At 37.1% G+C, this 25,617-nt stretch overlaps 3 protein-coding genes across 6 annotated transcripts in view; all 3 read right to left on the reverse strand.

Annotated features, from left to right (window-relative positions):
• Nucleotides 1–904: 904 nt before the first annotated feature.
• On the reverse strand, nucleotides 905–6,167 carry LOC132141513 (cyclic nucleotide-gated cation channel-like). The gene is made up of 6 exons (XM_059551082.1): nucleotides 6,067–6,167; nucleotides 4,627–4,737; nucleotides 4,376–4,549; nucleotides 4,118–4,225; nucleotides 3,715–3,821; nucleotides 905–2,504 (listed from the first exon to the last, which is right to left on the reverse strand). The coding sequence occupies exons 1-6, from the start codon at nucleotides 6,165–6,167 to the stop codon at nucleotides 1,084–1,086; spliced, it is 2,022 nt and encodes a 673-aa protein (XP_059407065.1). The 3' UTR covers nucleotides 905–1,083.
• Nucleotides 6,168–9,470: 3,303 nt separating this feature from the next.
• Nucleotides 9,471–14,128, reverse strand: LOC132141516 (charged multivesicular body protein 1b-like). The gene is made up of 8 exons (XM_059551087.1): nucleotides 13,946–14,128; nucleotides 13,263–13,360; nucleotides 12,623–12,769; nucleotides 12,282–12,350; nucleotides 12,063–12,170; nucleotides 11,919–11,962; nucleotides 10,111–10,183; nucleotides 9,471–10,015 (listed from the first exon to the last, which is right to left on the reverse strand). The coding sequence occupies exons 1-8, from the start codon at nucleotides 13,959–13,961 to the stop codon at nucleotides 9,971–9,973; spliced, it is 600 nt and encodes a 199-aa protein (XP_059407070.1). The 5' UTR covers nucleotides 13,962–14,128; the 3' UTR covers nucleotides 9,471–9,970.
• Nucleotides 14,129–15,153: 1,025 nt separating this feature from the next.
• LOC132141517 (bromodomain and WD repeat-containing protein 3-like) overlaps nucleotides 15,154–25,617 on the reverse strand; it is a 22,127-nt gene continuing 11,663 nt past the window's right edge. For all 4 annotated transcript variants that reach the window (XM_059551089.1, XM_059551088.1, XM_059551091.1 and 1 more), the window contains exons 27-40: nucleotides 25,363–25,445; nucleotides 24,792–24,903; nucleotides 24,630–24,691; nucleotides 24,394–24,549; nucleotides 20,777–20,897; nucleotides 20,535–20,660; nucleotides 20,341–20,416; nucleotides 19,896–19,946; nucleotides 19,667–19,810; nucleotides 19,380–19,532; nucleotides 18,717–18,865; nucleotides 18,543–18,619; nucleotides 17,638–17,784; nucleotides 15,154–17,108 (exon numbers count right to left, since the gene is read on the reverse strand). In XM_059551089.1, the coding sequence (XP_059407072.1) occupies nucleotides 16,369–17,108; nucleotides 17,638–17,784; nucleotides 18,543–18,619; nucleotides 18,717–18,865; nucleotides 19,380–19,532; nucleotides 19,667–19,810; nucleotides 19,896–19,946; nucleotides 20,341–20,416; nucleotides 20,535–20,660; nucleotides 20,777–20,897; nucleotides 24,394–24,549; nucleotides 24,630–24,691; nucleotides 24,792–24,903; nucleotides 25,363–25,445 (2,197 nt within the window). In that variant the 3' untranslated portion in view covers nucleotides 15,154–16,368. The remainder of the gene's footprint in view (nucleotides 17,109–17,637; nucleotides 17,785–18,542; nucleotides 18,620–18,716; nucleotides 18,866–19,379; nucleotides 19,533–19,666; nucleotides 19,811–19,895; nucleotides 19,947–20,340; nucleotides 20,417–20,534; nucleotides 20,661–20,776; nucleotides 20,898–24,393; nucleotides 24,550–24,629; nucleotides 24,692–24,791; nucleotides 24,904–25,362; nucleotides 25,446–25,617) is intronic.

Here is a 25,617-nt window from a genome sequence, read left to right on the forward strand (position 1 = left end):
TTTCAAATATGTAAATAAAAAATGCATCCAATAAATATACAGTTAGAACAATTGAACATTTGCTCAATGGGTTGTAATGTGATGTATAAAAATATAATCAAGTTTTTCATGTCATGTTTTAATTTAATACCCTACATATAATAGTTTGGAGAATGGATGGATGAATTTGGAGTTCTTTTCAGCATCATTTCAATTAGTAAAATAACAAATTTAACAGTTTTGGTTAACAATAGCAACACTGATGGTATATTATGTTGAAGGAATACACTACAGCATCCCTCATAGCCTCATTTTCATTTAAAGGAACACTCCACTTTTTTTGAAAATAGGCTTATTTTGCAACTCCCCAGAGTTAAACAGTTGAGTTTTAACGTTTTCAATTCCATTCAGCCAATCTCCTGGTCTGGTGGTAGCACTTTTAGCTTAGCTTAGCTTAGCATAGATCATTGAATCTGATTAGACCATTAGCATCTCGCTCAAAAATGACCAAAGAGTTCCTATATTTTTCCTATTTAAAACTTGACTCTTCTTTATTTACATTGTGTACTAAGACCGACAGAAAATGAAAAATTGTGATTTTCTAGGCTGATATGGCTAGGAACAATACTCTCATTCTGGCGTAATAATCAAGGGACTTTACTGCCATACCATGGGTGCAGCAGCCGCAATGATATTACACAGCGCCTGAAAATAGACCCCAGCTAGTTTGTGTAGTTGCAGGAGTTGCTTGGGGCTATTTTCAGGGGCTGCGTAATAGCACTGCACCTAAAGTACCTTGATTCCTTGACTGCCAGACCCAGATATCAACTAAATGGATTAGAAAACTGTAAAACTCAACTATTTAAATGTAGAAGAGTTGGAAAATTAGCCTATTTTTTTTTTTAAAAAGTGGATTGTTGCTTTAAGGAAGATTAAATATGGTGTTTCCCTTTAAAAAAACTTTGTAAAAAGGCAATACTTGGATAAACCAAGTCTAAAATCAGTCTAAAACCTGAAGGCTGTTGAAATGTGTTTGAACAAGAAAATGTCTGTAAATGTGAATTTCTGTGCAGGAATAAAATCCTGTGAGATTGAGGCACACATCTATTTAGTCGAGTTGGCTCGAGGCGAGTTACCATTACTCTCAGAGTCCATCTCTTGATCTGAAACCAGTCCAAGGCCTGTGTGACACAGCTGTCTCTCAAGCCCTGTGATTCTTTGCTTCAGTCTGCTTTGAGTGGCTGTGAACTCCCCGAGCAACCGCGCAAATCGTGCTTGCAGAACATCCAGTGAGCTCTCCAGACGTTCAACCTTCTCGTCAGTATCCATGACGAGCATCCCTCCCTGTGCTGCGCTTTCATCCAGAAGCCCTTGCTTCCTCAGAATCTCCCTTCCACGCTCCTCCAGAACCTTCTGTGCATCTGGGTATTCGGTTACGGCCTCCATAAGGTCGTCCTTTGAAAGACAGAAAAGGTCAGAGTAGCCGATGCTGCGAATGTTAGCTGTCCGGCGGTTTCCCATTTTACTGCCCTGAATGTTAAGAATGCTAATCTCACCAAAGCAACCCCCAGCCGTTAGCAATGCAAACTGTGTCACTCCATCATCAGCAACAACTGCTAATTTTCCCTCTTTAATGATGTACATCTCTTTTCCAATGTCTCCTTTTCGGCAGATGTAGTCGCCAGGACTGTACACTTGGGGGCGCAGCTTTAAAACCAGCTCTACTAACAGCCCAGCCTCGCAATCTTGAAAGATGCGCACTTTCTTCAGAGTAGATAAATGAACATTGATAGCAATTTCTGCACGTAGCTTGTCGGGGAGATTCTTTAAGACTTCCTGTTCGTCCACTGCTTTCTGATTTGTCCACAGGTAGTCGAACCATTTGATGACACGTGTCTCAAGATGGCGACTGACTTTGCGGAAGTGCATGTAATGTTTAATAGCATCAATCCGTGCCTGGAACTCTGCCCGTGTGGCGTTCATATTGGAAATCATGGAACCCACGTTACCCACAATGGTGGCAAAAATCAGGACTCCGACAAGATAATCGAACACCACAAACACATATTCCTCGTCGCGTACGGGTGGTGGCATTTCACCGATGGTGGTGAGGGTCAGTGTGGACCAGTAGAAGCAGTATATGTAGCTCCGACTCAGAGCTCCTTCTTCTGTGGATGAGATGTTGGGATAAACCCATTGATCTGACCCAAAACCAAGAGACTTTGAGATGGCATAGAATATGCAGGCATTCCAGTGGATAATAACCAGAATGTAGAGAACCAAGTTCCAGATGCGGAAGATGTTTGGGTAGTTGGTTCTCGTCTCCGTCCGATTAAAGAACTCAAACATACGAGAGAAGCGCAAGAGGCGGTTGAAGCGTAGCTGTGGTGTGTTGATGCCTAAGATGATGTATGCCAGGTCTGTGGGGAGGATGGAGATAACGTCCAGTTTGAACTGAAAGGTATGAATGTAGCTGTCTCTGAGTTTCGCCAAGTCCTTCACCAGAAGTCCTTGCTCCAAGTAACCTGGGAGGGCATAAAATGCTTTATAAGAGGCAATGCCACAACTCAAAGAATACAAAAATCAATCTGCACATTGGACAGCCTTCAAATGCTGAAAGCAATAAAAATTGCAATAGACAATTTATTCAATAAATTGTCTGTCATACAATAATAAACAAAAATGTCCATAGGATGAATCTTCATTTCATGCCAAACATTAACTAGCCCCAAAAAATGCAATTTGTTTTACATGACTTTGCCTGAATAGGAAAATGGACAACTTTGTAAATGCATATAAAATATCAGAAGTGTGATCTAATGAAACGGAGTCAAATATTGTACTATTAGGCACATTTATGCTGCCTTCACATGCTATTGGAATTATTGCAAATATGAACTTCGAAAATTATACGTGAATATTTTTTCACGGAATTTGCAGGAATATACAACATCATATTTACTACTGGGAGAAAATTTTAATAGTTTAAACATGGTGGAGGGGACAGCTATTGGTGATGCCAATGCTATTCTTTATTAGTTTTTTCCACAACAACTACAACACTTTGTCTTGTCATTAAAGTAGTGTATATGTGACCAATCATTAGAAGTTTGTTTTATAAACAGTGAAATTCCAAATGACCGAAATTCCAGAATCGTTAGCAAGCTGACTATCTATAGCGTGGTGAATGTGTGACATATTTGTGTCACAAATGTGACAAGCTTGTAATCATGACTCCATAAGTTGGAAATCGAACATTTTCCAATAGCACACGAAGGCAGCACAATTTACAGGTGAACTAGTGGCAAAATGAAATGCTGGTTTAAAACATTTTGACTTGAAGCGTAGCCTTTGATGTCAAAAACAAAAGGTTTGGGAAGGGTTGTCTTTTAAAGGTTTTAACTATTTGCAAATATTCACAATTAATTAAAATGCAACTTATATAGTTTATTTGTATTCAGCACTGATTTCTCTTGTATTCATGTAGCTCATACAGTCGAGCATGGTGCTAGCAACACCAAGGTTATTGGTTAAATTCACAGTTAATGCATTAACTGATCAAATGTATAATTGCAATTTATTACATTTCCTGCCCAATGCAATGCAACACAAGATTTTGCAATGATAATATGAAACCTGATTTCCTGATTAATATTTCTGTAATGAGTTACTAAATTCACTAAATGAATCATGTGTGGTATACATCAGGAATTTTTAGTATGTGTGTGTATATACCTGTCCTTAGCCGCATACATGAATCCATTATGTAGACAAAGTCACACAAATAGTCAAACACCAGCCAGACAACAGGATTCTCAGACTGCAGCTGATCAAAACATGCTCTGTACACACAGAGGAAGAAGCAGAAAGAACATGAGAACCATAACTACTGTACATAGAGAACCAGCACATACACACATCTGTACAGTTAGTCAAGCAGGGGTCTCAAAGGGCTGTTCTGTTTGTGTAAGACTGACAGGCGTAACAAAAGAGCCTTGCAACATTGTAGCAATTAGTTACGCCAGAAAACAAACGTGTCCAACACAGGGGACTGTGCTCTCTTAATGGTTTATTAAGTGCACATTAATAAAGGGTAAAAATGTATATGTAAAGGAGAAAGACTAGTTAAAAATCGCACCTTGCCACTAGCAGTACCCAGTTATAAAGCACAGCAGCAGCGATGAAGAACAGCCAGTAGTAGTAAATATCATCAGAGGAAGAAACTATAAATGTCTCCCATTGCTTCCTGTGAAACAACACAAATTTGTAATGCAAGTTATCAAATTTATTCAGACTATATGCAGATTATTTGCTTTTCATGTCCATTTGCCATTCCATTAAGAAAAAAAAAAGATAAATAAACAAAAGTGTTTCTGTGTCATGACTGTAATATTACTTTGTGATTCCCTTAGTGTTTCCATTGGCGTCTGGTTGGTTGTTGCTCCTTTGACTGGGTGGAGTTCGTACTTCGGGTCCCCGGAATCTCTCTAGAAATGAATCAGGTCTTTCCTCCTCCTCTATCAGACTCCTGTGTGCCCAGTCTCTCAGAATCACCACCAAACTCACCAACCTGGCAACACAAGAGAGAAAGCTGTTATCCAGACACATGTGAGAATGTGTATGTGATTGTTTGAATGGATGCTGAACCTGGACAGGGCTCCTCTTCCTCTAAAGGAGTTTCTGGACGGTGCAATCTGAGGCTCCAGGGCAGCTACTCGCTGCAGCTCAGACGAGGTGTCATCACACGCAGACTGAGACCTGAGAGAATAACGGAAAGATGGAGACAGAACATATAAGCAAGAAATGTGTTTAAAGTTGATTTGCAATACACTGAGGATTCATATTCACACCATATTTTATATTATCAAAGTGAACTCAATGAACTGTGTTAAATATGGCTATGTTGACATCATGTGTGGCTAAATTGTGAAAATATTATTCAAAGTCAGTAAAACAAAGGAAAACAGCAGTAATGTACACTACCAATAAAAAGTTTGGGGGCAGCAAGATTTTGAATGTCTTAAAAGAGGTCTCTCAGTTTAAAAATACAGTAAAAGCAGTAATATTGTGAAATATTATTACAATTTAAAATAACAATTTTAAGACATTTTAAAATGTAATTTCATTTAATCATACTAACATGCTGATTGGATGCTCAAAAAACATTTCTTATTATTATCAATGTTGATAAAAGTCGATCTGCTTAATACAGAGTTCTGGCATGAAACTCTAGATGGCGCAGTCCAATAGGTCTATGGAATTACATTTGTTTCAATAATACTGAACGAAACTTTATAAAAATGAACATAACTTTTTCAGAACCTATCAAAAATATGCCATTACAAAAGAAGAAAAACACTATGAAAATGAAAAAAATGAACTCAGTCGCACAAATTTAACATGCTCTTCAAATATGCTTATTGTTATATATTCTTTGTTAATGTTTTTTCAAAGATTTGTTTTTGCTAATCATGGATTCTAAATTCATTGCCACAGATTTCGCTTACGTTTCGCAGTTTTTCGTTTGGTGTTTTGACACAAACCTCTCGTGGGGGCGGGTTTAACAGTGATCTACTCTGATTGGATAGTGAACAAAGAATGAAGCATATTTGAAGAGCATGTTAAATTTGTGCGACTGAGTTCATTTTTTTCGTTTTCATTGTTTTTTCTTCTTTTGTAATGGCATATTTTTGATAGTTTCTGAAAAAGTTATGTTCATTTTTATAAAGTTTCGTTCATTATTATTGAAATAAATGTAATTCCATATAGGTCCAACTCAATCTGACCTAATGACATAATTATCACATGGCACAGCTGATTGGTTCTCTCCTGTATCAGTAGCCAATGAGCTCGCTGCTCAGCATTCAAATATAAGACTAGTGCTTGCTGTAGCAGTTGCAGCTTTCTTCAGAAACCCTTCACCCTTCTTCATAAAGGAAAATTTATTTTTTGATTTTTGAAGCAGTTTTGTCCCATTATGACACTTCCTTCATAAGGACCACAAGCTAGTTCACCACCATGGTTTTACTATCATTGCAGAGATGGAAAAACAAGCCTACACACATAGACACACACACAGTTACTGACCTGCTGAGCACACTTTCTGCTTGGTCCTGCTCGTCCTCTTGAGTTTGTACAGAGAGTCGATGAGAGCAGGGAGATCCCTCGGCAACCGACTGGCCCGTCATACTGAACACACAACACACCTTTACTTACAGCAGGTAAAATAAGTAAAACACATCATCATTTTTCTCAGTCTATATTTTTCTAAAGGTGCTGTTGACTTGAAATTTTCATCAGATTTCGGTAACAACGAAAGTAAGCCATACATACAAAGAAAACAATACAAATAAGTTATGTGTAATAAAATGGAATGACACAGGAAAAAAATATTGAACACATGAAGAAAGGGAGGTGCAAAAAGGTATGGAAAGTCAAGACACCAGCTGAAATCCTATCAGTAATTAGAAAGCAATCCTACTCCTAAAGTCCTAAAGTATCAATTAAAAAATTTATATTAGCCGGTTCAGTCCCAATACCTATAGACACCTATAGCCTCTATACAGTACCAGGATGATGAAGATGAAACAAGGGTGGACATTTCAGCAAGACAATGATCCCAAACACAGCCAAGGAAACTCTCAATTGGTTTAAATAAAGAAAAGAAAATAAAGCTATTAGAATGGCCCAGCCAATCACCTGATTTGAATCCAATAGAAAATAAGAACTAAAGATCAAAGTTCATAGAAAAGGCTCACTGAACCTTCGTGATTTGAAGACTCTGTGGAAGAATGGGCCAAAATCATCTCCATTATCTCCATACAGGAGGCGTCTTGAAGCTGTCATTACCAACAAAGGCTTTTGTAAAAAGTAATGAATTAATTTCAGTATCAATACTTTTTCCTTGTCATTCCATTTTATTGCACAGAACTTAATTTCAGAAATTATTAGTTTTGTTTTATTTGTATGTATGGATTACTTTGGTTGTTATGGACATCTGGTAAAAAAATCTCATGTCAATAGCACTTTAAGAAATATATTTACTGGAAAAAATGCTGACATGTTCAATGCTTATTTTACCTGCCATAGATTACAACTTTTAAATAAAATGTAATATATAAAACAATAATAATAAAACCAATGTTTATGTATTTTATGAACAGTTTGTTAAAAAACATTATAGTTTTCAAAGGGATATTGTTTGAGTTAGCTAATTTTTTTGGACATCCCCAGTTGGGTAAAATTTGATCCCCAAAGGCGTTAGTGTGATCTTGTCACTGCGTGTGCCATTATATTCCACTGACGCTCGCTAGATGTCAGCAGGACATGGCCCTTCAGACTTCAGTGGTGAAGTGCAGAGACAGCAGGTTCAGGGGAGTTACCAGCAAACTCTTCTCACCTGGGAATGTGGTCACTATGACGATCACCTCAGCTTACCATAAGATATAGACAGAACACGGAGAGAGGGACAGCTAGAGATTTAATAACTACTGCTTCAAAAGCGGACTGAGGAATGATCTCATGGTTAATGATGGAACAACTTTAGGGACTGATGGATGGATGGATGGATGGATGGATGGACGAATGTTTACAATGTTTTTGTTGTCTCATCATCAAAGAAACACAGAACACAGAGTGACACACAACTCTTCCCAGAGGACAAACATACAGATCTAATGTCTCACGAGAAATCATGGTTGCTAACACAAGTTCTTAAGACACACACACAGACACATACACACACTGCTGGAGTTTTAGTTTTACCTTAAACACATCATTGTCCTTTTTAACTAAAACACTTTGGAAGTATTTTTTGTATGTATGTAATAATTTTACCATAAGAGCTATAAAGACGTTCTTAAAAGACACATTACATGAATTAAGTATTTGTTAAAGAGAAAAGCAATCTGCCATACATATTAATAATTTAACAAAATATAATTTTAATATAAAATACTACAAATACAATAAAGAATTCATTAATTTCATAATATTATAAATTATTCAAATTAATGAAACAATGTTATATAATAAATTAAAAAAAAAATCTGTTTATGATAAATTATGTGTATATAAACTCACGTATGAGAGATAAGAGATTAATGTGAACTTTTTTTTTTTGCATATCTAAGACAAATTCCCTGACTTACCTTCAGCAGCTTCTCTTCTTTAGGATCCCAAAAAACTCTGGATTGTTGGTCCATATTACATCCTTATGCTCAACAAGAAACACACAAAGTGTGTTTCTGATCTTCATACTAGAAATGTACAGTTTTCTATTTATGTATTCTGTGTAAATAGAATAATACTATGATTGATCATACCATCTCATTTTCTCATCTGTAGCATGGAAGTCACTCCAGCAAAAGAGGTAGAGATAGAGAAGGCTGGGTATACAGGGGCAGGGCAAAAGAGAATGGGAGGAGAATAAAATAGACTCTAAACAGGACACAGATTCAAAATAGCATGGACAAGAGCCGTTTTCATTACTTCAAATTCCTCCATCTTGTAAAAATAGTACCAGAGTTTACCCTTGTTTTACCTTGTTATCTGTCTTTGTGTATTATTATAAAGTGATTATGCCTTGCACTTCTGTAACAGATTTTTTTTTCATACTGGCTAAACACTTTCTGGCTCTTTTATGATGTTGACAGACGGGGGGTGTTCGGACTGAATGCAATGATTGGACAAACATTTTATGGTCTTCCACGGAAGAGGCCCAAATCTTAATTGTATCTTTGACAGATACAGAAATAAACTAAATGGATTAGATTTTCAATGAAAGATTTATTAAATGATCTTGGAATTCCATAAATTAATTATATATCTCAGTTACACAACACATTTGCAAATACAACAACTGTTTACCCTTGATAAAAAGTTTTTTAAATCTGTTTCCTTCTACAGTATATGTGTGCATATTTACAGGTGCCCACACTAAATCAGGTAAGACTCCATTGGGAAATTATATGAATATTTTTGGTTTGGCTTCTGAGCAGCTCATTTCTCTTTGGACTCCAGATTCAGTGTACCAGTAACAGCTGCTCAGCTCTGCTAACTCTGAACCCAACGGACCAATCAAACCATCAAAATCTACCACTGTTCTAACTCTAGAGCCCATTGGGCAAATCAAATCGCTACCCTGATGTGACTCAAGGCCCAGCAGGCCAATCACAGTCATTGTAATAAGTCTGAAAACCAGTATCATCATAATATCAGAGAATCAGCATGTTAGCTGATTCCTTGTAGAAAAAATGTTTTCCCATATAAATAGCTTACATTCACAAACAGAGAAATGGGTTTGCAAAATGTTTATTTATACACACACACACACACACACACACACATATATATATATATATGTGTGTTGTCATTTGAGCCAGCTGATCAAGCCGTACATTGCCAAAAGCATTTTTGAATAAACCAAAATAAGATAAATGAACAAAGTGTTTATCTAAAGACAGAAAACATAAATAATCCAATAAAGTGGGAATTTCACTGCTTTGGACAAAATTATGAGACTTTATTCAAATCATTATCTTGATCACATGCATTTTAAATTAAAAATTCCCACAATCGTTCAAAGCAGAGACAAACCACGTGTGCAGCAGGAAGATAAAGAAGTCACTGTTTTACTCTACATTTGTCTGATATCAACGTGAAAGGTATTTGAAAGACAAGTAGGTATTAAAACATGAACGCAAATTAGCGAACCAGATTACAAAGAAATGTATAATAATCTTTAATTCAATTATTACTGATTAAGTTTAGAGCAGGACCCCGAAACTAACCAGATGACCATGTAAAATTTGTAATTTTGTCTATTTGAGTTTCCTGCGTGTTATTGTGGATAATGAAAGCTGCACACCCATCCTCAACTGCATAAAAAGAAAACTAAACAAATGAGGCCAATATTTCCAGTGGGGATATGTTTCATACAAAATCGCATATACACAATCTCTCTCTTTCACATACACACACCCGGTTCTCCTTAAACCTGGTCTCTGAGTTTGGCCAGTCTCTGAGAGAGCTCATCCTATAATAACAAAGACAAATATAAAACCTTAAGATTACATATCTGACATAAGTTTGTCTGTATTTTGATATCCAAGTATGTGTGTGTTATAATACCTGCTCTGTAGATGCTACGCTGGCTGCCACTGATCCTGTATGACCTTGAGGAAGCTCCATATTGAGGTCCAGCCTAAACACACAAGTAAAGACATTGTTTTTTATCTTACATTTCTGAGTTACAAAAGAGATTTCATCAGCTGGATATTGGTAGACATTTACCATGTTACAAATGGTTTCTTTCTTTAAAAAATGCTGTTCTTTCAAACTTTTTTCTTTAAAGAATTCTGAAACAACTCTTGGTTTCCACAAAAACTAGCATATCCTTTATTAACATTCATATATATATTTTTTTTACTTTAGCACCAAATCAGCATATTAGAATGATTTCTGAAGGATCATGTGACACTCAAGAGTAATGATCCTGAAAATTGTAAATTTTTTAATTACTATTTAATTACTATAAAAAAAGTAGTGCTTAGCAACAGTAAAAAAATGTAATCAAGATTAATCGCATGATTGTCTGCAATTAATCGCATTGTTATGCACAAAACTAATAATGCATTCAAAAATAATTTATTGTGCACTTTTTCATTTAGAAGTGCTGCTATATGAACAAAAGTGCAATAACATTTGGTTTGCAAACACTTTAAACAAATAAGGTGCTTTTTTTACAGCAGTATTCCTTTTACATAGTAGCAGTTAAAATATTTATTTTAAATATTAACTTATTGGCCTAACATTAATGTAATTAAATTAAATATAAATATTTGTCTGCCAGGGCATTAATGTTTTTATAGAAAATATTTTATAGTTTGTTTTATAGAAAAAGTTATGCTCAGAGTCCAGAGCCTTGATCATAACATTATAACCGACATCTTCCGAGCAGAGACCCGCACGATCACGGGACCCAACACAGCAGAGTGCGGGACAAAGCTTGATGGGTGGGTAAAAACTTGTGTGTGTGGGATGCAGGAGAATAATTAGGGTACGCTTACACTGTCTTGTGATCTTAACCCACAAAGCCTGGTTCGTTTGACTAGTGTGATCACTCCGTTTAGCAGACCCTGGCTCGATTGGAGGAGGTGGGCAAGAGCGTGGTTCAGTTGTATATAGATCAGTGAGTGTAAGCGTTAACCACACTGGAGTGTAGATCTTCTGAAACGTGCTGCATGATTGCGTGAATATTTCTGAGTGGCAAAAGCAATAGATGTATAAAGCAATATATTGTGAGCGGGCTGTGTGTTACCGTGTCCTGTACGACTCAAAATAATAAACCAGAAAGTTAACAAAATCATGCACTCCAGTGTGTTGAGCAAGCGCTTCTCTGCTGTCTTCACGTGCTATCAGAAACTTCCTATTTCCCACTTATGAAGTCGTGATTACGAGCTTGTTGCATTCTTTTCTGTTAAAAATAACAGTGGACAGTGGTTTGTGATTGCTGATGCTTAGCCTAAATAATTTGATCGGGAGCATCTCCTCCTGTGATTTGTCTGTATGTGTATTCAGAGTCAGTGAGCAACGGACTTTCATAATAATAAAAAAAACTGTGTTAACGCGCGATAAAATAATTATTGCTGTTATCAATTAAATCAATTGATGCCCTAATGCACTAACCCTAACACGATAATGACACGTTAACTTGCCCAGCCCTAATAAAAATTGAAAACAATTATTCTACATTTTAATAAAATTGCACAATATGTTTTTTTTTTTTTTTTTACTTTTTTCTGATCAAATGAATACAGCCTTAGTGAGCATAAGAGGCTTTTCAAAAACATCAGACCCCAAACTTTTGAATGGAAGTCTGTGCATTATAGTATCTACTTAAAAAAAAAAATGAATCTCAGAATTTGAAATGTCCTTACCCGGCCTCATCTGCCATTTCCATCATAAGAGCATCAACTTGACCCTAAAACACAGCACAGTGTCACAAAAGGCAAATCAACTACTATGTCAGTGTATATCTGACCTACAGTGCGATCACTGTAGTAAGCGAGAGTATGTATCACCTGTGGTGTAGTGAGTGTTGTGGTGCTGCTCATTGTGTCCTCCATCTGAGCCGTCTGTACGTCCAGAGTTTCAAACTGACGCTCAAACTTATCCATTAGAGCTGAAATCTGACGAATCAGAACACAGGGAATTAATACCGCCAGACAAATCAGATTACCGCAGTTGTTTATGACCTGCTCAATGAAAATACTTCAAGAACAAAGAAGTCATCCTCTCACCTTCTCAAGGTTCATGCTCTTCAGGGTTGCATCCATGCCCTTCACCACCCCAGCCATAGATTTGGTGACCTGGAGAATCATTGCATTACATGACATTTATGCATTTAGCAGACGCTTTTATCAAAAGCGAATTACAGTGCATTCAGGCTATACAATATTTTGCTTTTTTTACAAGTAAGCGTGTTCCCTGGGAATTGAACCCACATCCTTTCATGCTGCTAACGCAATGCTCTACCACTGAGCCACAGGAACTCAGAATCAAAATCAAAAGTTAACTGTTATATCTATTGGATAATTACTCGGGTATGTCTAGTTTTTAAAAAAAAAAGCATTTTGTGTACCTTGTTCATGGTGACTGCTGTCTGTACTCGCGCTGCCACCGCATCTACTCTTGCGCTCATTCTGAGGAAGTTCACTGATTGGTTTTTCTGGCGAATGGCATTTTCCGCATGTATCCGGGCAACCTCCATATTACCCTTCTGGACAGCCTAAGTTACACAGACATAAGCACTGGTTCATTAGGACACAGGTCATCAAAACACAGTCTTAGACTTAATGCAATACAGTTTACATGTGGTAGAAAATGGATGAGCTTAATTCTGGGCAGAATTGTTTATCAGCTTGCTTTACAAAGTTTGTAACACTATGAGAATACCTTGCCCTGATCTGTCCATTTCAAAACAACATTTACTTCTAAACACAGTTAAAGTACAGTTAAATGTGGTTCGTTTTTTTTGTGGTTATGTTTTTAGCTAGATATTTTGACTTTCAGATTAATATAATTCTGGACAATGTAGGTTTCATTTCTCTTAAGTATAATTTGTCAGTATACAAAACTTAATACCCATAAAGCAGTTCTGAAATCCTCAGCATTCATGTAAAAGTGTTGGGTGAAGATGCTACAGCCTAAAGTTACTTTATCTCAATGGAAGGAGTGCCAGTTAATGGAAAAGTATGTTTTGACTTTGTTTGTTTGTTTACCTTCTTGACCTTGGCCTTCTCTGCTTTCTCTTCTTTGTCGCATTTCTTGGAACTTCGCTGAAGTTCTTTGGCTGCAAACTTGAGGTTAAACAAATTCTCTGAGGTCAAAAGTCAAGGAAATATTTTTTTTTTAAAGAACCGCGGTGTTCGTGTTATTATGTGATACCTTCAGTATATTTTAAAGAGTATGCACAATACACACCTCAACACTGTAACAACGACATTATAAACAAACAATTTACTCTGTCTCGCAACTGAGCCAACAAGTCTGACAGGCTGGGCTGAGAGTTCAGCTAAATAACACAAAGGCGGCGACATTACGTAATTCTACGTAACAGTCGTACCTGGCGGAATTTGACGATGTTTTTATAACGCAATTACCAAAATAATCACCTTTAACTATATAGATTGACAAAATTAAAAACAGTACGGGGAGCTCACGCCCTCGTTTAACTTTCCGATTTAAATCGTGTCACTAAGCTACATACTAAAATCCACTCTCTAAATCAATCTCTACCTCAATAAATCCCGCAAGTGCGTTGTTTGATATAACGGCTATATAATATGACCCGACCTTTTGTGAATACTGAAATATTACCAACACTAAGTTTAACCCATAAATAACTCTCAGTAAAAGTGATTATGGTCCCAACGGGCTCGCGCACTCCAGTCCGCGAGGATACTTTCCATGCTGGACATAATCCACTTCTGCTGCTGGCTGGTGCTTCTTGAGGAAATGTGACGATTAGACGGCAGTAGTTTTCAGTTCGGTCTTTGACAAGCTCTTCGTGTGGATCACTAACTGTCCTCCTCTGTTTCTTGTATTTTTCTTGTATTCACTTCCGGCTTCTCTAAACAACTGGAGTGATGATGTCACAATCACGCGCTCAGGTCAGCGATCGCGGTGATGTCACGGGCAAAAAAGGAATTTCGTTCCATTAAAAATAATAATAATAAAATAAAAATGATTTATAATATATATATATATATATATATATATATATATATATATATATATGATTAAGACATGTTTCTATTGTTTTCTTTTTATTTATTATATTATTTAAAAGCCATTGCTACGTGTACCGCGTTTAAGCTATCTGAGACTTGTTATAGCACTTACATATTACATTTATTCATTTAGCTGACGCTTTTATCCAAAGCGACTTACAATTGCTATATATGTCAGAGGTCGCACGCCTCTGGAGCAACTAGGGGTTAAGTGTCTTGCTCAGGGACACATTGGTGTCATACAGTGGATTCGAACCCGGGTCTTTAACGCCAAAGGCATGTGTCTTATCCACTGCGCCAACACCACCCCAATATCACTGCTCTTTTGTTTGCTTCCATTGTCTTCGCTTTGGATAAAAGCATCTGCTAAATGACTAAATGTAAATATAATGATAATGATAGAATATCATAGTTTTATCTACATTTATGTCCTTTTGGCTGGTAGAGATCAGGTAGAGACTTATCACAGTTTTATATCTTTATTATAAAAAACAAACCAAAATATGTAGAAAAAGGACACATATGTTTATGACATCTAACATCTTGACCATCTTCACTATTATTGTCACTGAACAGATCGCGGCTTTGTCTCAACATGACAACAGATCCATGATACAAAAAAAAAAAAAAAAAGTACTGAGGAATGGAAAGGAAATAAATAGACAAAATTAACTCCTCTAGTCAACTCCTTTCTAAACAAACAGAACCTCCCAGAAGCGGAGGAGGTTAATGCTGCATCTTGATTGGCTGGGAAACATCTTTCAAACAGGTGAGGACAAGCAGTTTAGGGGTTGGATGGAGAGGGTGCTTTCCAACTTTCCAAAATAGTGCAACAGAGAGAAAAACAAAAGTGAGAAAGAGTGATAAACAGCAGAAGAGAAGAGAAGAGAAGAGAAGAGAAGAGAAGAGAGAGATGTATCAATGTTTTAAAAAAAATTCATAACCGAACCAAACTCAGATTCAACTCATGAGCTCTTCAATTTATATTGCTTAGTCTTCGTCATCCTGAAAATACACCAGTGAAACATTACCATTGATTACGATCACATAAGATGATTTCCAGAGAAGCTTTCTTTTCATCTTCCTTGTTTAAAACATAACAGCCTTTTCTGTCTTTCATGATAATGACAGAGAGAGAGAGAGAGCGAGAGAGAGAGCAAGAGCGAGAGGGAGAGAGAAAAAAAAAAGAGAGAGAGGAAAAAAAACATTTTAAAAAGTAAAAAAAAAGGGGAGAAAACAAACAGTTGCTCTTCAGATAGCTTCAATTTACATTATATCTGAAGCAGTCAGAGTCCAGGATTCAGACATCACCTCAGATCCACCAATCAGCTGCCACATATACTTGACATAAAATGTGCAAACATTATCAATACTAATGTTCTCCTTACTGCAAGATAAGAATGAATCAAAGTGAATCATACAAGAGTGGAAAAATATAAATATATCCTGTAAAAACAGTCTGAAGTGTTTTTGTATATTTGAACAAGAGAAGGGAGAAGTGCATTTTCTCCTACATTTCCCATAATCCTCCTCGTGTCTGTGCTCAAATGGATGAGGATTACCATGAGTGATCTGGAAGTAGTTAATGCATCTCAGAGGTTGCACCTGCACCAAAATTGATTAAATTCTTGAACAGAGGTAAATGCATAACCTGATTGAATAGTAAAGTCAAGTTAGTTGAATTACATGGTAAACTTAAGTGTTCTCAATGACCCCCTGTGTAAAAAAGGGTACGCAAAGAATGCGAGATGGAAAACGTGAGAAGAAAGCAGCACCATCTTTCTGACAGAACAGATTCCTCGGAGGGAAACAAGCCAGAAACCAAAAGAATCAAAGTCAAACAAGAGGAGAAAGGGAGGATGAACACAAAAAGTTGACTCTTTACTGCTCTGGACCAGAATAAGGCAGAGGTGGCCGATTAGTTGATAGCGTGGTAGTTTGAGAGCACCACAGTCCAGGAAGAGTCGTGAACATCCAAGTTTCTGAGATGACAACAACAGTAAAAAACAAAAACAAACAAATCTCAAAAACACAGTCCTAAAAACAAAATCCCTGCAGTATCGCTGTAGTGAGTCTGTGTAAAGATCACAAAATGTCAATGTGTCCAGCCCATAAGATGGCTGACCCTTGCACGTTCAGTCATGCGACGGACCCTTCCAGAACGCGACATTCCCAGATTCAGTGGGTCTGTCGTTGGCCCCTCGTCCTCAGAGTCATCGTTGTACAGAACGGTCCTTCGACCCTGGTTACGAGTGTTAACCCGCCCTGACTTTGGAGTCCTTTGATTTGACCTCTGACTTCCAGTTTTTGTTGATGACGAAATTACATTGTCTTCCTCCTCCTCCGACTCCTCCTCTTCCTCATCAAGCTCCTCCTCAGGTTCCTCCTCTTCCTCCTCAGGTTCCTCCTCGGGTTCCTCCTCGGGTTCCTCCTCGGGTTCCTCTTCGGGTTCCTCCTCGGGTTCCTCTTCGGGTTCCTCCTCGGGTTCATCTCTTTCATTTGCTAGCCGTGCTCGTTTCACAGGAGTTGTTTGCACTTCTTCTTTGCGCTTTCTCTTTGTGTTATCGACAGACGCCGCTGCCGCTTTGCCTTTCTCTTTGTGTTGGGGTGCTTTGCTGTAGTCATGATCGCCGCCGTCGGCAAAGCTGCCCACCTCAGCCCCGCTGTCGTCACTCTCGGACGAAGACGATGAGGTTCCGGAAGAGGATGATGATGCAGATGTTGAGGATGACGATGAGCTGGTGCTCTCACATTCAGAGACCTCTCCCTCTTCAGGTAACACGGCCCCTCTCCGACGTGAACTTCGACCTCCATTTGGCAGTAAGCCATGGCCACCTATATATATATATATATATATATATATATATATATAGAGAAGCACAGAGGACACAATTTCATGATCAACTTGGAGGTAAAGCAAATTGTTTGCAATATACAGTACAATTCAAAAGCTTGTGGTCAGTAAGATTTTCTTATGCTTTTAAAATAACTCACCAAGGCTGCATTTATTTGATCAAAAATACAGTAAAAACAGCAATACTGTGAAATTATTACAACTTTTATATTAAAAAAGACAATTTATTCCTTCGATGGCAAAACTGATATTTCAGCATCATTACTCCAGTCTTCAGTGTCACATGTTCAGAAATCATTCTAATAAGCCGATTGGCTGCTAAAGAAACATTTCTTCTTATCGTTTTTGCGGCTTAATATTTTTGGTGTGTGATACCGTGATACTTTTTTTCTTAGAAATTAAAAACAGAAATCCATGAAAAAGTCCTTGCTGAATAAAATAATTAATTGCATTTTACTGAACCCATGCTTTTGAAAGGTAGTGTATGTTTGTTTGTGTATGAATGTGTACCTGAGAATTTGTTTGGTGCAACACGGCTGCGTGTAACTCTGTTGGCTCCTGCCTGCTCTAAAGAAGAGGACAAGGAAGATGAGGAGGAAGTGGATGAGGATGAAGAGGATGCCTGACTGTCTTCATCGACTTGTGCAACATTCAAATCTGGTGAAAGAAGTGAACCTTTATTTAGAATGCATATAAGATAAATTCACCATTATTATGATCATTTCAAATTATATTCCAGTGGCTGACTTTAGACAACCCCAATTTGGATTTTTTTTTTTTTTAATTTTAAGGGGCGGTCACACTAGCCTTTGAACGTGCGAAATTATTTCGGACGCCGCTGCGAATATGGGCGGGAGCAAGATATAACGGTTTCCCCTCAGTTATCACAACATGGATTAATCTGTGCTTTTACTGTGTCTTTTGCGACGGCGTCGAAAGCGTCTTATATTATACTCTCTGTCTCTCTCTCTTTCTATAAATATATACACACTAAACAATAAAAAAAATTATAGAACGTGTCCTCATTCAAATGTACCATCTGTTCCCGTTTCCATTGACACTGCGAACCATGCAGTTTCTTTTTTTATTATCTTTTAAATATGTATTATATAAAATAGGATGCTGTGCTACGGCTAAAATTAGCACTTCCTTCATTTTTTAATTTCTGTAAAGAGAGGTCACGCAGTGACGTATCGATCATCTACTGGTCACACGACTTCACGTGATGCGAATTCGCAGGTCAGAGTTCACCAAACTTGAACTTTCGAACGCAGCGAAATGCGAAATTTTTCGCATGAGCCTGCGTTTCCAGTCTGACGCATTCGCATGCGTATGAATGGAAGTCAATGGAACGAAAAGTGCAGTGTGACCGCCCCTTTACTGGTAATTATGACATCTCGAACTTGCATACACACCTTGAGAGGATTTGCGTGAGCGGCCTTTTGCAGACACCTGGGAAGTTTTCTTTCCTGATTTCTGTTTCCCTTTGGGGCTGCAGAAGAGACAGGTTTAAAAAAAAGGGTTAAAAGACATGAAAGATCGATGTGCACTCTGTACCATGGATTTGACAGTGGATGTACATGTTTTACCTGTTGGGACAGGAGCTCTGTAATTTCTTGCTGCAACTAAGTCTCTGTTGACTCCTACGTTGATTCTGAACTGCAGATTTGTAGTCTGAGATTATGGGAATGATCTGATTCTCAAAGAACGCTGACAGACTCAGAGTCATACTGAAGATCTAAACAACAAAATATCAGAGTCATACTGTGAATCAACCTACTCTGACTATTTTACCATAGCTGCATAAAGGCAGACAATGAAAAAAATAAAAAAATAAAACAGAAACATACAGTTTTAGTTATACCAAAGTACAGTTAATAGCATTAGAAAAAAAACATGTCTATCAACCATATACATTACGGTTTAAAATTTTGGGGACAGTAATCGTATTAATTTGCAATTATATGATTAAAAAGTATAGTAAAACTAAGAATGATTAATGTTGTTAGAACGGAATTTATTTTTCTTGAAATGTAATTTATTCCTGTGATGGCATGTAATGTTTTTGTGGAAAAGGGATAAATTAAAAAAACTTTTTTTTAACAAAGTCTGTCACTTTTGATCAATTTAATGCATCTTTTCTAAATAAAAGTATTTCTTTCAAAAAGGCTGAAAATGAATATACCTTAGTAAATTAATTAATTGTAATGTCTATCAACGTGAACAGCTAGAAAAGTGGGTTCTGATCTTACTCGTGACTTCTTGTTGGGCGTGTAAGCCTTTGAATTACTGAAGATAAGCCGCACATCTTTGGCAAACTCCATGGGATTCTCGTAGTTCCCACCCATCAGGGTTTCAGAGACTGTGCCTAAATCCATTGGAGTGTCTATAATATCACGATAATCCTGACACATACAGAACGAGAAATTAGGTCGGAATGATTTCCAACATGGAAAACAGTAAGTGACAGGCATAATGTTAAAGGGAGTGAACGGAAAATGATGGAAACTGTGAAGAAATAGAGGGAAGAATGAGGTACCGGGTAGGTGAAGAGGTCAACAGGCTGGCGAAAAGGCTCCGAATCAGAACTTGCCATCATTCTCCTCAGAAGCTCTTTGCACAGTCCGTGCCACGCGCTAATATCCAGGACCACTCCACGCTTCTGAGGCACGTTATTGGACCTCTGAAAATGGTGGAAGATGTTAGAGAAAACATACCTGGTACTGTAAGACTACACAGAAAATCGATTATAAGCTGAATTGTCTCACCCTCTGACCAGTGGAGGTGCCAGGAGTGTCCGAGTCCACATCCACAGTCTCCTACAGAGCAAAAAGAGACAATGAAGAGTTCCTCTGCTTAATGTAGGGGTGTCCAATCCTGGAGGGCCAACATCCTGCAGAGTTTAGCTCCAACACAGTTGTCAAGAAGTTTCTAGTGAGACTGAATACCTTGATTAGTTGATCAGTTAGGTTTAATTAGGGTTGGAGCTGAAGTCTGCAGGAAAGTGTATGTAATTTAGTATTAAGCCAGGGTTGTCCAAACTGGTTCCTGGTGGGCACCAGGAACCAGTTTGGACAACCCTGGCTTAATACTAAATTACATACAGCAGGCTGTAGCTGGCTCAAAATTTTTGTCACAATGGTTTTGGGTCAACAGAGACAATACTTGCTCTGTACTCAAACACACACACACACACACACACAATACGCTTACCTCTTCCTCTTCCTCGCTGCTGAATTCGCTCTTCATCTTATCGTAGAGATCCAAGATATCAGTACAGGTCTGATCCCTGCAGACACACAGGCACATTAACAGTGAAAATGATCAGTATGATGTCAGAGCTCACCAGGTGAACCAGAGGGATCGTAACCGATATGAATGTGTAAGTGACTGCATTTTCCTCTAACCTGATGAAACGCAGCAGGACGCTGCTGACCGTTTTGGCTGCTTTGACGATAGGGCTCTGCGGTTCGTTAAATGTTCGAGCGTTGTGTTCAATGTAACGCACCTCCCACATTAGTGCTGAGATCCGCCTACACATACAGAGACACGTGAGAGAACTCCAACACTTGTATTTGTGAAGACCTAGAGGGCACTCATTTTGATGTCTGATAATGCTGTGGTCAGTAGGCTAAAGGATTGAGTGTACCTGTAGAAACGGTGGACTAATCTTGTTCTGATGGTGCTAAGGTCAGTAAGATAGGACACAACAGTGCAGTACAGTGGATATTCCCTCAAATCTACAGGGTGGGAGAATGCCTTTGCCACATCTGTAAAAAAATAAATAAATAACACAAAAGTAAAATTTAGCAAGGAATTATTGTAAAAATAGTCACAGATAAACAATGCATATATTTGTCCATAGCGCAAGGTTAAATCAGTAAGGTATTGCATCACTAAAGCATCTAATCAATATTAATTTATACAACAATTATTTCTGGTCCTCAAATTTGATTGGCTGATAAGAGTGCAATATTAGAGTGATATCAGAACAGCCATTTTACAGTTTGTTATCGTATCACTCCACTTGTGCTACTTCTCGGCCAGATCTTCTGGAATTTACCGCTAGCTCTGATGTCAATGTAGTAGTGAGACATGAGATAAAATTTGTTATGGGTAAACCTAATGGTCGTCTTTGGTCTCATTAGTGAAGTTTTTGAATTAGTAACAGAGGCTTGGACTTAGCTAATCAACTGTCAAACTGCTTGATTTAGGCCATGTCCACACTAATACGTTTTCATTTGAAAACGCATCTTTTTCTCTCCGTTTTGGCCTTCCGTCCACACTGAGACAGCGTTTTTATCAAGGAAAACAGAGCTTTTTAAAAACGCTCTCCAGATTGGATAAATTGAAAACGCCAGTGTGGAAAACAGCGTTTTCGCGTTGTAGTGTGGACTGTGTAAATGGAGGCTTTTGAAAATGATGATGCAAGTTTAGTCATGTGACGCAGATTATACCAATAGATATCTGCGTTTATACTGGTATATTGTGCACGTTTTGTGCTATGCACTTTCACACTATTGCTATAGATGTGTTACTTTGAACACTCTTCATATCACACTCCTGCAAAGATGAAAGCAAGTTTACTCGCGATCGCGAGTTGCGTTATAGATCAGACGTACAATCGTGAGTGTTTGCGTCCTGGACATGCAAGTGAATGGTTAGTTATTTTCGTAAATAAAATATATAAAATTTCCTGTCAGAAAAACTGCATGAAAATGTTTCATGTCTGTTCCATGTGTATAATCTGCAGTGAGTTTTTTTGAGGCTTTACGCATGCGCAGAAAGCGAATTTAACGTTTTCTGATATTTCAGTGTGGATGAGACACTTTTGGTAAACGCTTGAAAACTCTAGTGTGGACGGAGAGTGTTTTAAAACAAAAACGCTGTTTTCAAATTTCTCCGGATTAATGATGTAGACGTAGCCTTAAATCCGTGGCAGAAGGAAGTAGTTCTGCACAAAAGAGAACTTTTAAAGACACTCGGTTGTTATTTAATGTATTTACATACTCAAGCCGTTTAGCGGTATACAGCAATATCTCACATCTACGAGTGTGATATTGCTTATATAAACTACAGTGTCAGATATTAACGGGGCCTTGTAGCAAAAAGGCCACCAAAATGAACAAAAATGCCCCACAAATTCCAAAATTAAACAATCAATTGTGGCTGTCGTGATTAAACCTCTGGCCCTCTTCGGTCATTTTTGACCGAAAATTTTTATATTTTGAAATTTAAAAAATTGTAGCTTCACCAGAATGAGATGACACTTGGTGACTTTTGTCACATTAACAATATGAACACACAAAAAAATTATTGATTTGATTTGGATATGTTGAAGTCCAAAAAACAAATTGTCACACACTTACCTTCTTCGCGGTCAAAAATGACCGACATAGGAAAGGAATGGGAAATACGAAAAAATGTGAAAACTCAGTGAATCTTTTGGTGGTACAAACTACAAATCAGCCACTGGTCAGGAAAAAAGTGTGCAGCAATCAAGGGGTGACTCTCCAGAATATCAGGAGTGCAAAATAGATACCAATCAATGGAAAAAATACAAAAGGAGCTCTCTCTCTCTCACACACACATAGAAATGAACTGGTAAGACTGCAAGAGAGCACAGTAAGAATATGTGAAATCAATAAATGAAAACAAAAAAAAAAAAGGCTTGCTTTCTCTCTCTCTCTCTCTCTCTCTCTCACACACACACACACGAACTGGTAAGACTGCATCAGAATTAAATCTCTTTTTTTTCAAGTTATTGAAATAAAATCAATAAATCATAAATCAAAAAATCCAAAAGAGATTCTCATTCTCTCTCTCTAACATTTAAGTACATTGAATAAAATATTAATTACAAAATGTTTGTGTAGTGTTTTGAATGATCACTTTTCATTCCTTATTTTGTTAGATTTTTCAATTATCAAATACGGAGTAACAAAAATGCTTTCTATGTGTACCCTTTCTAACAAGATTTTAATGTTTGACTGTAATCATAATGTAAAACCTGATACTTATCTAACCAAAAATATCTAAACCTTGACAAAAATTTATCTTTTATAATGTCTAGATATAGATCTAAATGCAAAACCTAAAAAAATGAAGAGATGAGGTCTAAAAAACTATGGGAAACCAAAAGCCTCTGTATATATCTATATAGGGTGTTAATACAAGAGGTTATGCAACATTACACAAGTTTTTACTTTTTTAATGCCTCAAGATTGCCCAATTCTCACATCAAAAAATGATTTTTAAAATGCTTTCACTCTATTTTAATGTGAATTATTGCATTTATTAAAAAATAGTAAATAATAAAAATTGTATAAATATTGCATAGTATCATAAAATTCCCTAAAAATCATAATAATCAAAAAATATTATTGAACAAAAATATATTACATTGGTTTTCCTGAAGAAAAAAAAAAGTAACATTTCATGGCTTTGGTCACTTTTGACCCCGAAGAAGGTAAGTGTGACTCCCAAACGGAGAGGGTCAGAGGGTTAAAATAAAATGCGAAAATGAATTAAAAGTGTCTATTCACAGAATTATATTTTGATTCACACACACTGCAACAGATTGCTTTTTGCCCCCAATTTTTTTTTTTTTTTTTTTTGCAGCACTGATAACCAGTCATACGCATTTCCATTGAGCTTAGGAATGCAATATGTATTCTATTTAATATGTATTCTAATATGTATGATTTAATATGTATTCTATTAAATCAACATTAATAATAATTATTACAATTTCAAGAGTAATAATCGACAATTACAATTTCATTCTTAAAATTAGATCCTGTTTTTAAATCTATAATTTAGATACAATTGTAAAGTGTATTAAACTTTGGCAAGTTTAAAATATTTTGATTGAACGAAGTAATTGGTTAAAATGTAAGTATTTGACATTAAAGACAACACCAATACAATTATTAAGGTGTTCATGTTTAGTTCATTTTATTGCAAATGACTGACTTTTGTCTACGTGAATAATCACCTGAAAAAAGCTTCTCAGCTAATAAATTATTTTCCTTATATGCATTAATTATTTAACATCTTTAATAAATGCTCGAGTGATGCTCAGTGATCTAGTGATCAGTTATCTAGCTTTGCTACGGTATTAAAATTGGCTTTAGAATCAGAACATTTCATTGTACTGGTATTTTGACAACGCTAATCAGCAACTAACACATAGAAGACCAACAAAGTTCAATATTTTCAAGAAATCCTGCACAGTTTTAGGTGGTTTGTGTGCATTTGTCATACCGAGCGTTAGCAGCTGATCTATGGCTGTGATGACTCTCTCGCACTCGTCATCTCGTGTGTGCAGTCCCCACTCTCCCTCCTGAGGAGTGTACAGCAGGGCCTGCAGCTCGTCCTCTGTAACTGGGACACTGCCTCCATGTTCCTCTGGAAGTGGAGCTGTAGATGGTCAATCACACCATTAGAAATGCCAGAATGTGACTGGCTGATTTAGTGTGAGATTTTAAGTGTGTAAGTACCTTCTTCAGGTATGGGCTCTATATCCCATGGACTCATTTTCTCTCTCTCTCCATTATCCCATCTGCAAAGCAACATACACCAATTATTAAAAAGATTTACGGCAATAATAAGTCCAAGGTTTAACTCTGTACTCTGGTAGAGCAGTGATCAAATCTGCGTACCTGACAATGTAGCACTGAAAGAGGCTGTCTGGATAGTCAGACTGAAATGGCTCCTGACACTCCACCGAACCAAACCACCAAGCATCATCAATGATGCTCCTGAAATGCTGACCTAAATAGAGATATTAACAGCTGTTATTTGCTACTTATATGCTATTTTATGATCATAATAAACATATTAGTTTTTACCACCACAGCATTAATAGATCAATAATCATAAGCCACTAATCCTGCAAGCTTTATAGCATGTTTCTATGTAGTTAATAATGCGTTATGGATGGTTGTTTACTTGCTCAAATCAAAAGAACCAAATCAACCCACCCACAAGTCTCTTTTTTTGGTATGGCTCAGGCCCATCTTTCAATGTAGATCTATAGGATTCTTTTTCTCTCACTTCTTTATCCACATAGTAATGATGCTCAATCACTTAAAAAAAGTGACAAGCTTTTCCTCAAAAAGCCACATGATTCGAGGCATCATTTACAACCTTAGTGCAAACAAACTTGGGTAGAGGTTTGCTCAAAGATATCAGTGACTCTTGCATATACCAGAGTTTAAAGCACAAACACACCAGGCTGCCAGTTGCGTTCTTTAGCCTCATTGTAAAACTGTTGTAGCACCAGAAAGTCAATGACATCAGGCATATCATGATACCTAAAGAGAGACACAGAGACAGCCATCATTAAACTCATATTCATGATCAAAAACTATACTTTTTTTAAATGCATTTAACAAAATTTTGTAATTAATCGTAATTTATTATACTATTCCAATACCAATAATAAATAAATACAAATATAAGACAATGTGCTTGTGTGTTTTTGAG

Source organism: Carassius carassius, chromosome 5, assembly GCF_963082965.1.
Source record: "Carassius carassius chromosome 5, fCarCar2.1, whole genome shotgun sequence".
Taxonomy (NCBI): domain Eukaryota; kingdom Metazoa; phylum Chordata; class Actinopteri; order Cypriniformes; family Cyprinidae; genus Carassius; species Carassius carassius.